At 51.1% G+C, this 11,102-nt stretch overlaps 1 protein-coding gene across 8 annotated transcripts in view; it reads left to right on the top strand.

Annotated features, from left to right (window-relative positions):
* The first annotated feature begins 2,927 nt into the window (after positions 1-2,927).
* Positions 2,928-11,102, top strand: part of Eps15l1 (epidermal growth factor receptor pathway substrate 15 like 1) — an 80,560-nt gene continuing 72,385 nt past the window's right edge. For 5 of the 8 annotated variants that reach the window (XM_057752281.1, XM_057752279.1, XM_057752282.1 and 2 more), the window contains exon 1: positions 2,934-2,987. In XM_057752281.1, the coding sequence (XP_057608264.1) occupies positions 2,955-2,987 (33 nt within the window). In that variant the 5' untranslated portion in view covers positions 2,934-2,954. Of the gene's footprint in view, positions 2,988-11,102 lie in introns of all 8 variants that reach the window. The other 3 variants (XM_057752276.1, XM_057752277.1, XM_057752278.1) reach the window with 3 other exon arrangements.

Below are 11,102 nucleotides of genomic sequence, written 5' to 3'. Positions count from 1 at the left end.
GCCATGCTTCTTGCCATGATGGTCAAGGACTCTATTCTGGAACTGTAACCCCCAATAAACTCTTCTATAAGCTGCCTTGGTTATGGTGTCTTTTTAATTGATATTTATTGAGCTCTACATTTTTGTCTGCTCCCCTCCCTGCCTCTCCCCTCCCCCCTTCAACCCTTGCCTAAGGTCCCCATGCTCCCAATTTACTCAGGAGATCTTATCTTTTTATACTTTCTACTTCCCATGTAGATTATATCTATGTCTCTCTTAGGGTCCTCATTGTTTTCTAGGTTCTCTGGGATTGTGGTTTGTAGGCTGGCTTTCTTTGCTTTATGTTTAAAAACCACCTATGAGTGAGTACATGTGATAACTGTCTTCATGTGTCTGGGTTACCTCACTCAAAATAATGTTTTCTAGTTCCATCCATTTTCCTGCAAAATTCAAGCTGTCGTTATTTTTTTCTGCTGTGTAGTACTCCATTGTGTAAATGTACCACATTTTCCTTATCCATTCTTCAGTCGAGGGGCATTTAGGTTGTTTCCCGGTTCTGGCTATGACAAACAATGCTGCTATGAACATGGTTGAGCACATGTCCTTGTGGCATGATTGAGCATCCTTTGGATATATACCCAAAAGTGGTATTACTGGGTCTTGAGGAAGGTTGTTTCCTAATTTTCTAAGAAATCGCCACACTGACATCCAAAGGGGTTGTACCAGCTTGCACTCCCACCAGCAATGCAGAAGTGTTCCCTTTTCCCCACAACCTCTCCAGCGTAAGTTGTCATCAGTGTTTTTGATCTTGGCCATTCTTTCAGGTGTAAGATGGAATCTCAGAGTTGTTTTGATTTGCATTTCTTTGATGACTAAGGATGTTGAACATTTCCTTAAGTGTCTTTCAGCTATTCTAGATTCCTCTGTTGAGAGTTCTCTGTTTAGGTTTGTACTCCGTTTTTTAAAATTGGATTATGTGTTCTTTTGGTGTCCAATTTCTTGAGTTCTTTGCATATTTTGGAGATCAGACCTCTGATGTGTGGTTAGTGAAGATTTTTTCCCATTCTGTAGGCTGTCGTTTTGTCTTGTTGACTGTGTCCTTTGCTTTACAGAAGCTTTTCAGTTTCAGGAGGTCACATTTATTAATTGTTTCTCTCAATGTCTGTGCTGCTGGGGTTCTATTTAGGAAGTGGTTCCCTGTGCCAATGTGTTCAAGTGTACTTCCCACTTTCTCTTCTATAAGGTTCAGTGTGGCTGACTTTATGTTGAGGTCTTTGATCCATTTGGACTTGAGTTTTGTGCATGGTGATAGATATGGGTCTATTTTCATTCTTCTGCATGTTGAAATCCAATTATGCCAGCACCACTTGTTAAATATGGTTTCTTTTTTCCATTTGATATTTTTTGCTTCCTTGTCAAAAATCAGGTGTTCGAAGATGTATGGATTAATATCCGGGTCTTCTTTTCGGTTCCATTGGTCCTCCTGTCTGTTCTTATGCCAATACTAGGCTGTTTTCAGTACTGTAGCTTTGTAGTAGAGTTTAAAGTCAGGGATTGTGATGCCTCCAGAAGTACAAGATTGTTTTGACTATCCTTGGTTTTTTGCTTTTCCATTCGAAGTTGAGTATTGTTCTTTCAAGGTCTATGAAGAATTTTGCTGGGCATTGAATTGAATTTGTATATTGCTTTTGGTTAAAATGTAATTTTAAAAAATGCCAGGGTAAGCCGGGCGGTGGTGGCGCACGCCTTTAATCCCAGCACTTGGGAGGCAGAGGCAGGTGGATCTCTGTGAGTTCGAGACCAGCCTGGTCTACAGAGCTAGTTCCAGGACAGGCTCCAAAACCACAGAGAAACCCTGTCTCGAAAAACCCAAAAAAAAAAAAAAAAAAAAATGCCAGGGTAGCAGAAGAGATGGTTTATTGGTTAAAGGTCCTTGTTGCTTTTCCAGAGGACCCAAGTTCGGGTCCCACTCACACGTGGAGGCTCATAGGTGCTCTTAACTCCATCTCAAGGGCATGCAGCAACCTCTTCTCTCCTCGGCAGGCACTGACGTGCATGTAGCAGACACACAGACATGCATACATAAATTACAATAGAACCAAAAACGAACCTCAAACCAAACTGTCAGGCCACACCCACATCTGCAAACAGAATCAGAACCAAGTCTGCAAGTCTGTTTAGTAAGTCCACTGGGTTATACCGACACCGCACAGGGCCCACGCTGGACTTGGGTGTCATGGTACTTTTGTCTGTTCCTATGTTCCTGGGAAAAATTCAGTAAACCCTAAGCATTTGTAGGGGCTGCTAGAGTAGAGAGGTTAAGACGGAGCCTGAGTTTTGCCAAACTCCGAGATACCGACCCAGACTGGGTGGCGCACAGAGGGCTAGGAACAGGAGAAGCCTAGAGCATCCCCAGCAGTGAGCCCTCCACCCACAGGGAGGCCCGCAGCCTGGAAGGGAGGCCTACTGCCCTCTGGTGTCCCTGCCCCTCAGAACCTGCCTAAGCCACGTCCCGGGCTCGTTCCTTCCACTCCAGTCAGTCTAGGCACACGAGTCACGCCCCCAGGCCGCCCACCCCGCCCACTCCGGGCCAGCTGTGCTCCCGATGCCCCGCCCCTGGTCCCCACTAGCAGGTCTACTCTGGACGACTGCGGTGATCCAGGCCGACTATAGCCTGTAGGCTCCGCCCTCGATGGTAATCGTGCCCATCCCAGTCAGCCTGTGCGCTAGAACCGGTCCATCAAGGCCCTGCCCCTCCGGGCAGACGATGCTCGAGGCCTCGCCCCTCTACTGCAAAACTGCGCACGTGAGGCCCTGGGTTCCCATCTGCGCATGTGTACTCTTGTCCTCCAGCCCCCAGGCCTGTCATCGCGCTGGCCGGGCTGCGCGCGCAACGCATCCGTCTTTCGTCCTAGTGCGCACGCACGGCTCCGCCCCCGCCCCTTCGGCACTCGGGAGGCCGAGTCCGCACGAAGATGGCGGCGCCGCTGGTCCCCCTCTCGCAGCAGGTACGGTGCTGGGGCGCGCCGCGGGACGGTGCAGGCGGCTGGTGCAGTGGGAAGGGCGAGGCACCGCGGAAGCGCGGCTCCAGGGAACGGCGGCGACGGCGGCGGCGCGCGCCGAGGGCTCGGGCGGCTCTGAAGGTGACAGGCCGGCGCGGCCCGCGGACTCTCGCGCCCGGCGACCCTCCGAGAGGCTGCGAAGAGGTGACGGGGCGCGGCCGCCGCGCGTGTCTGCTCCGTCGGGCCCGGCCAGGCTGGCAGGGGCCTGTGAGCCGCGTCGCGCTTCGTCTCCGCGGAGGTGGGCGAGGACAGTGGGCCCAGTTGCCAGTCTTTGTCTCCCGCGGGGTCGGGCGTCGGGGCGGATGGCGTCCCTGCGTGGAGCCGCGCGGGGATCCGGGACGCGCTGCAGCGCCTCCCGCCGCCCAGCCCTCCTTCCCCAGGGAGCCGCTTCCGCTGCCCCTGAGCGCTGCGAAAAGCGCGGATCCCACGCCCCCACTGTGGGCGCCGGTCTGCGTCCTCAGAGTCGCCCGTTCTTTTTTTTTTTTTTTTTAAAGAGCATCAGACGCCACAGGGATGTCCAGAAAAGCCACGAGAAAGCCTCTGTGCTTCTAGGCAGAGTCATTCATTCATTCTTCAGCCCCTCTAACGTGCGTGGGGTCAGGTGCTGGGAGCGCAGCAGTCTCTCACTGACAAGGTCGCTGGTCAACTGGAGGTGACACCCATAAAAATTAGAAAGTACTCCTGTCCTGCTAATTTGCCAAATTACCCGTTTGTCCCCACAGCATATTACAAGCCCTTTGCTAGAATCATCTTGCATGGAGTCATGGTTACCAGTGAGGAAACACCTTTTGTTTAGATCTTGACCCTAGCTCTTCCTCTTCCTGACTGTCCTTGAAGCAAGCTTCTTGGCCTCGCACACATCAGTTACCTACTATTTGAGCTATAAAATGCATTAGCGGAAGGTGAAGAACTATGCCCAGTTTGAAGCTCTTTTGTTCCCATCGCTAAATTTGGGTGTTTGGGACTAGAAACAACTGCAGGTATGAGTGCCAAAGCCGGTAGGAACTGATAGGCAGGTTGGTGTGCCGGCTCAGCTGGGCCGAGGGAGAAAGAAATGCACGGTTGTAAGCCCTACAGGCAAGCACTAGCCGCCCAGCAGCCCTGACACTAAATTAGCAGTGTGGAGACCAGGGGTTATTAATTAGCGTGTTCTTACAGCACCGGTGAATGTGTTCTGATGTGAGATATGTGTTAATAGTCTGGCTTCCAGTTTCCAGTTCCTGGTCTCACTCCATCCTCCTGCTCTAGGCTTCCCAGTTGGAACTGCAGGTGATGTGGCCTGGACATGAGGTATCATTGTTAGTAGGCTTGGAAGGGATGTCTCCGTTAAGCCCATTGAAGGAGTGAGTGCTCTTGGCTGTGCTTTCTTGATAAAAGTGTGTGTATGTGTGCACTCCTGTTTGCAGAGACCGGAGGACAACCTTGGGTGTCCACCTCTTTTGTGACAAGTTCTCATTGGCCTGGAGTTCATCAATTATGGCAGTCTGTCCAGCCAGCAAGCAGTTCTCTACCTCCCCAGCACTTATAAGTACATGTCACCATGTGGTATTTGTGTGAACTCTGGGGAGAGAGCATGATTGTTACCAACCGAACTGTCTCTAGCCCAGGCACTACCTCTGGCTTTTGGAAGAAGGTCTTTTTAAAGTTTCTGATTTTGACATTGGCCATAATTTGGATTTTTTTTTTTTTTAATTTGGGCCATGGTAGTAGCTGGTGGTTATTGAGTGCATGGGAGTTGGGTACATGCTGTCAATTTTTCCAAAACACCAGAATATTAAGGAGGAGGTTCCTGGCTAAGCATGGTGTTGACTCTCAGCTAGCGCTCCAGAGACCCTGCTTCTGATTTACTGATAAAGTAGCTGCAGCGTAGGATGGTATTTTGTCACAGAGATGTGACCCATGCAGAAACATGAGTCAGTTCACGAGATTCACCTTAGAACCTTGTGGAATAGAATCCTGATTCTCCTTTTCCCGGTGAGCACCAGATTTTGACTTGCCTGCCACATGCTCTCGTTGGCACCACAATGTGGCCAGTTTTCTGCTCCTTGAATATTCCAGCCGTCATGGTGTCCCTGAAGGCTGTTCCTCCTTCCTGAAGCACTCTAACATTTTCCCCTTCTGTGATTTGGCTCCTGGTTCCTTCCCTTCCTTCAGTGGCAGCTCAGATGTCATCCTTCCCAGAGAGGCCATGTGTGCCTCACACGACCCCACAGCCTTCTTTTTAGTCCTCAGAGTTGCTTGTTTGTCTGCTGTGTCTGTGTCAGACCTGTCACCAGTGGGAGGACAGGCTACTTGCTCAGAGGTCCAACATTCAGGAAGTGTCGTCCAAGTGGGTAGTAGTCCCCACGTGGCCTTTCTTCCCTGTGTGGGATGAGCTGTGGGTGGGAACAGGAGCTGAACCAGCAGTGGAGACGCTAGCTTGCTGTGGCTCACAAGTTCAGGTTATACCTTCTAAACTGCTTCCCGTCCATGCTTGTATTTTTGTGTTGATTATTTTAATATTATTTTTATATTTATTTAGTTTATTGTTGTGTGTGTATGTATGTAGGAGTGTGTGCCATGGTGCATGTGGTGGTCAGAAGGCAACTCTTTTTGTGTTGATTCTCCATATGAGTCCAGAGTCTTGCTGGTTGCTCAGGCTGGCCCCAAACTTGTGCTGGCTCTCCTGCCTCAGCCTCGAGGACTGTGATCACAGATAATACCTGACTGCACTCTATCCCCTTATTAGCAGAAGGCCTGGTTCACAACTCCCTTGCCTGCTCCTATAGGGGCAGTGTGCTGAGGGCTGAGTGCAGGGTTTCACTCACACTAGACAATTACTTACTGAGCTGTCCTTAAATTTATGTGTGTGGAGGTCAGAATACAACTTAGGAGTTGGTCCTCTACTTCCATCATATGGGTCCTAAACACCAAACAGGTCGTCAGGCTTGGTGACAGCCATCCTTACTTACTGAACCATCTTTCTGACACTAAGTTGCCCAAACTGGCCTTGAACTCACCAGTTCTGCCTCGCCCTCCTAAGTACTGGGATTACAGTATGTGCCACCTGCTCAGCTTCTATACCTTTCCCTGCCTTGATTTATTTGCTTATATGTATGTGTGGGTGTGTGGGGGGGGTGCGTGCCTGAGTTAATTATACCACCTGTGTGCAGGTGCGCATGGAGGCAAGAGGGTGTCGGCTTCACTAGAACCGGAGTTACATGTGGGTGCTGGGAACTGAACCTAGGTCCTCAGTAAGAGCAGTTAAGTCCTCTTAAAGGCTGAACCACCCATCTTTCTAGCCCACTGTGCCTGCCCTTGAAGCTCAGACCCAGGTGTGAGACAAGGTCCTTAGAGCCAAGCCTCGGAGCTCACATAGGACCCCAGGGAAATCAAGGGGAGGATTCTGGGATACCATTTGGATGGTTGAGGTGTTCTGAACAGAAGACTTCGGTGTGGTTGAGCTTCCAGCCACAGGACCAGTGGAACTCCACTGCTCTTCTTTCTCCACCAGCCCCAGAGGACATTTCCTGTTATCCTCTGCCTTCCTTCCCAACACCACCCTGGCCATCGGATCTGCAGTTCTGCCTCTACTTCCCAGCAGATTGCACATGAGTGCCAGCAAACCCAGCCTCCACCTTGCTCTCCCTAACCCAGGAACCCTTCTTGCTCTTTCAGAGGTGCTGGGACAGAGCCTGAGGCCTTGTGCACAGCCTCCTCCTTTGTCCACTCAGCTTCCTCCTTTCTGGTCAGGGGCTTTTGCCATCTCCCACCTCTCTGTTTGCCTTCTTTTTCTCTGCCTTCTGGTCCCAGCCTCCATACCCAGCACTCTAAATCTGCCATCAGCAGATGCTCCTGACACACCCTCTGCCACCGCTTCGGGGCCTGCTGGACTCTGGAATAGGCCACTTCCTGAGCCTTGCAATTCTCTGGGGCATCAGTCTCATTTCCCTCTTTTCTTCCTAACACTAGTGTGGGATCTTCTAGCCACTCCCTTGCTCCAGAACCTTCCATTACTCTCATTCTCTCAGCAGAGGGATAGGGAGTAGCTCTGGTAAAGTGAGTCTGGACTGGTGAGCCAGCACCCCAGGCCCACTCTGCTCCGCTCTGGCCCACTTGGCCTTGTTGACTAGCCTTGCTACTCCAGCCTCACGTTCTGACCCTTGTCTTCCACTTACCAGCAGGCTCTGTTGTTGCTGGTGCTGTAGTGGCGCAGGGAGACTGCTGACTTCCCTTCTGCCCTGCTGGACCTCAGATTTCATCCTGCCCGCTCCTTCTGTGGGTCTGCTGTTCATAGTCCTCACCCTCATACTGAAGGTACCGCAGACTGGAGGAAAGCACCTGCTTTCACGTCTTACTTCCAGGGGATTTGGGGACACTTTATTGAACCAAGTACTGTGGTTGTAGGTTTTGATTGTTTCCAGGGCTGTGGATGAAACCCAGGCCCTTGCACTTGACAGGTGGTGCTTTACTAGCAAGCTATCCCCCAGCCCGTCTAGAAAGACCGTTTATCACATGGGAAGAAGCTGAGACCGCAGTAGGCAGGTGACTTGTGAGGTCCCATACCTGTGGGTGCCACATTGGAGTTGACCCACAGCTGCCTACTGAGGAGGCCCCCCACCATCCCATTCTTCTATACAGCCTGCTGGTCACCCTGCTCAGAGCTCTGAGCCAGGCTAGTGTGTCTGGAATGAATGTTGAGGGCCTGGGGACCCTCATTTGTCCCCTTGTGCCTGTGTTATCTTTCTGAAAGGCTGGTGACTGTTCAGTATGCCTTGATGGACAAAGAGCAGGGGTCTGGGGCAGATTTGGCCCTGGAAAAACCGTACTCCCCTGGCTGCTTTGTTGACCTGTGTTGCCTGCTTTTTGCTGACTCCTGATGCCCTCCCAAGCAAGATCACATGCTTCCTTCCTCAGCGCCCCCCCCCCCCCATTCCCATGCCCGTCTTTGAGCCTGGGTTAGCTGCTTTTAGGAGCCAAGTGCCTGTCTTTGCCTGAGATGCTCTGGGGAGACCTCTAGACTGTGTTACCAGCCATGATGCACAGCTGCATGTTAGTCTCCTCAGCTTGGCTTCCCTGGAGCAGCCAGTGTCCCTCTAGAACGCCGTTCTGTGCAGTGGGTCTAGGCGGGCAGCCTGTCACCCAGCATTAGGTAGGCAAAGGCAGGATTTCTGTGAATTGAAGGACAACCTGGATTGTGTGGTTCCAGGTCAGGCAGGACTACGTAGTTTAAACCTGACTAAACAAAGCCAATACACATTGAGAGAGAAGAGGGGAGGAGCTGTATAGTGGGTTGCTGGGTTAATCATCTGGGTCACTCTGGTCATTGTTGTGGTTGTTTACTGTGTAGAGGGGTAAAGTGAGTCGGAGCCATCTGGTCCCTGGTTGGGGTTGTGCCTGGCACTTTTACCTGGCCAGGCTCTCTGACCCAGCTCTTTTTATTGTGCTGCGGTTTCCTGTCCTGGAAGGATTGTTTCCAGGTATCAGACACAGATGTCACTGGCTGCCTGCAGTGACTTCTCCTCAGAGCACCTGCTTGTTATATCCTTGTACTTTTTTAAAAAACATTTACATATTTGTGTGTGTTTGTGTGGACATGAGTGTGTCACTACTGTGTGTGTGGTCAGAGGACAAGTGGCCCCAGGCTTGGCTTTTACCTGCTGAACCATCCATCTGGTGGTCTTCAATGTTTTGTGTACATTGTGTACATTTTGGGGGAGAGGGTTAAGACAGGTTTATCACCTGGTCTCATCTAGAACTTGCCTTGCCATCCTCTCTCCTCACCTCCTGAGTGCTGGCATGCCTGACAGCACCTGCCTTCCATGTTCTTTTACTGTGGGTAACTTAGGGACAGAAGGAGGAAGGTGTTTGGAAAATAGGACGTGGTGTGTCTGGACTGCAGATGAGTCTGGGACAAAAGGCTGACAGGAGGCTGCTTGTCTAGAGCTGGCCTGAGGCCAAGGGTTGCAGTGGAGTGACACCTACCCACTGTCCTCAGGCAGGGTCACAGCTTGCTGATGGGTAGGGTGGTGGCTCCAGTGGTCTAGGGCATGATGGATTCCACTCCCTGTGGAGTTTGAGCCATTAGCTGTTGTGGCTGATACAGTCTGCCACGCTTAGTTTGGTGTAAGAGTGCTAGGGTCTGAATCAGCATCAGTGCCTCATGTATTCTATCTAGGCAAGTGCTTTTCCTCTGATTTCCATCCCAGAAACACCGATGCTACACATTTGACTCCTGCTACTTGCTGCATGGGAGATCTCTCACCTTCTGTTTCTAGCCAGGCTTGCATCTTACTGACTGAAAGCTGGAAGAGGCATAAGAAGCCCTGCTTGAGAAGGGCTGCTGCTCATCAGCATCGGGGCGGGGCGGGGAGCATCCCAGGGTTCCTATCTCCTAGCACTGCCTGCCTCGTTGGCTGCCCAGGGGCCTTTGCACCTGCAGTGGCCTGTCTGGAATCCCCCTCCCCTTCTTCCTGTTCACCTGCTCTTCCTGCCTCAGCTGGGCTGTCTCCTCAGGGAGCCTTTTCTCACAAATGACTATCTGGTGTGATGGACACCCTGTGCTTTGCCACATGCCTGCTCGTGATTTCTGTATTCTTGCATTCTCTCTGTCTCATTTAAAAACAAAAACATCTTTTAAGACAGGCTGTCATAGAGCCCAGGCTGGCCTGGAACTTACTGTGGAGAGCAGGATGGCCCTGCAGTCTGGTCTCCCTGCCCCTGCCTCCCAAGTGTTGGGATGACAGGCATGCACTACCATGACCATAGTATGTAGTGCTGAGGGTGTACGCTACAGCCTTATGCATGTTAAGATAGTGCTCTAGCAACTGAACTATATAGCCCTGGAAATATATATATATATATATATATATATATATATATATATATATATATATATATATATTGAGGCAGCCCCCCCAATGTAGCTCAGGCTGGCCTCAAAGTTTCATCTCCATGTTTCAGTCTCCTGAGTAGCTGGGTGGTCACAGCAGCTGCTGTGCCTGGCTTGGGATCCTCAGTAGAGTGATTGACACGTGATATATATGTTGCCTCTCCTGCCAATGCTTTTTACTCATCCTGTATCCCAGGGCCTTGATATTAACTGCCAGGCTGTTAGGGAATATGAGAAATACTGGGTGGGGCTGTGTTGGGGCCAGCACTGCCACAGGGAATGCTGGATGTGCAGTGGCAAAGGAGCTGGTCAGAGGGCTTCAGGAAGAGCAGCGGGGTGGCTCATGGAAGGGATGTAGTCAAGAGAAGCAGTAGCTGTGGGGACCTATGAGGTGACTCATTGGGTAGAGGCACTTGCCACCAAGCCTGATGATTTGAGTTCAGTTCTGGAAGCCACATGGTAGAAGGAGAGACCCAACTCCTGCAAGTTGTTTTCTGACTTCCACAAGTGCTGTGCTCATGCTCATCCCCTCATTCAACAGATGAATGAAAGAAGTAGCCATCGCCTATGCAGACCAGAGCCTGAGGCTAGCCCTCCGTGCTCCAGGGCAGCCACGGGACACCTCTTACCTCTGCTTTACAAACTCTTTGGAGGATGGAGAGGGCCTCATCACAGGAAATTAGCCTGCCCTTTCTCCTGCCCCCAGACCTTATTTTTCTGGTGCTGGAAATGGAAGCCACTGACTCACCCATGTTAGAACGTTTATCTTTGCTGGAAAATGTGAAATTGAAAAGCATGCTCCTTTTGGATTAAGAGAAGCCAGTTTTCAAGCTGGTGTGTGGCTGCAATTTTAAGCAACATTATTGCCCCCATTGGGCTGGATGAACCCTCAGGTCCCCTCCCTGTCTCTGTTGGAGTCCTAGATGCAGCTGAACCTGGTGGGGTCTGGAAGGCATTTGCCTCTTAAGTTTGGTTCTTAGGAAGGATCTCTAAGGCTGTCCCCATCACTCCTGGGAGCTTTAGAACCTTGTGGGTGGGGCTGGGAGTCTGGGCTGGCTGGGTCTGCTGAGCGCCCTGTACCTTGGATTGGTATCCTCTCTCAGGCCAGATTCTTTCACTTGAGGGCTCATAGCTTAGTGGCAGGTATGTGCCTGGTGTTGCTATGGGGCTAAGGGAAGCAGAGAACAGCC

The sequence above is a fragment of the Chionomys nivalis genome, chromosome 20, assembly GCF_950005125.1.
Source record: "Chionomys nivalis chromosome 20, mChiNiv1.1, whole genome shotgun sequence".
NCBI lineage: Eukaryota > Metazoa > Chordata > Mammalia > Rodentia > Cricetidae > Chionomys > Chionomys nivalis.
Note: the sequence above shows the minus strand (reverse complement) of the source record. Positions and strands in the feature narration are given on the sequence as shown.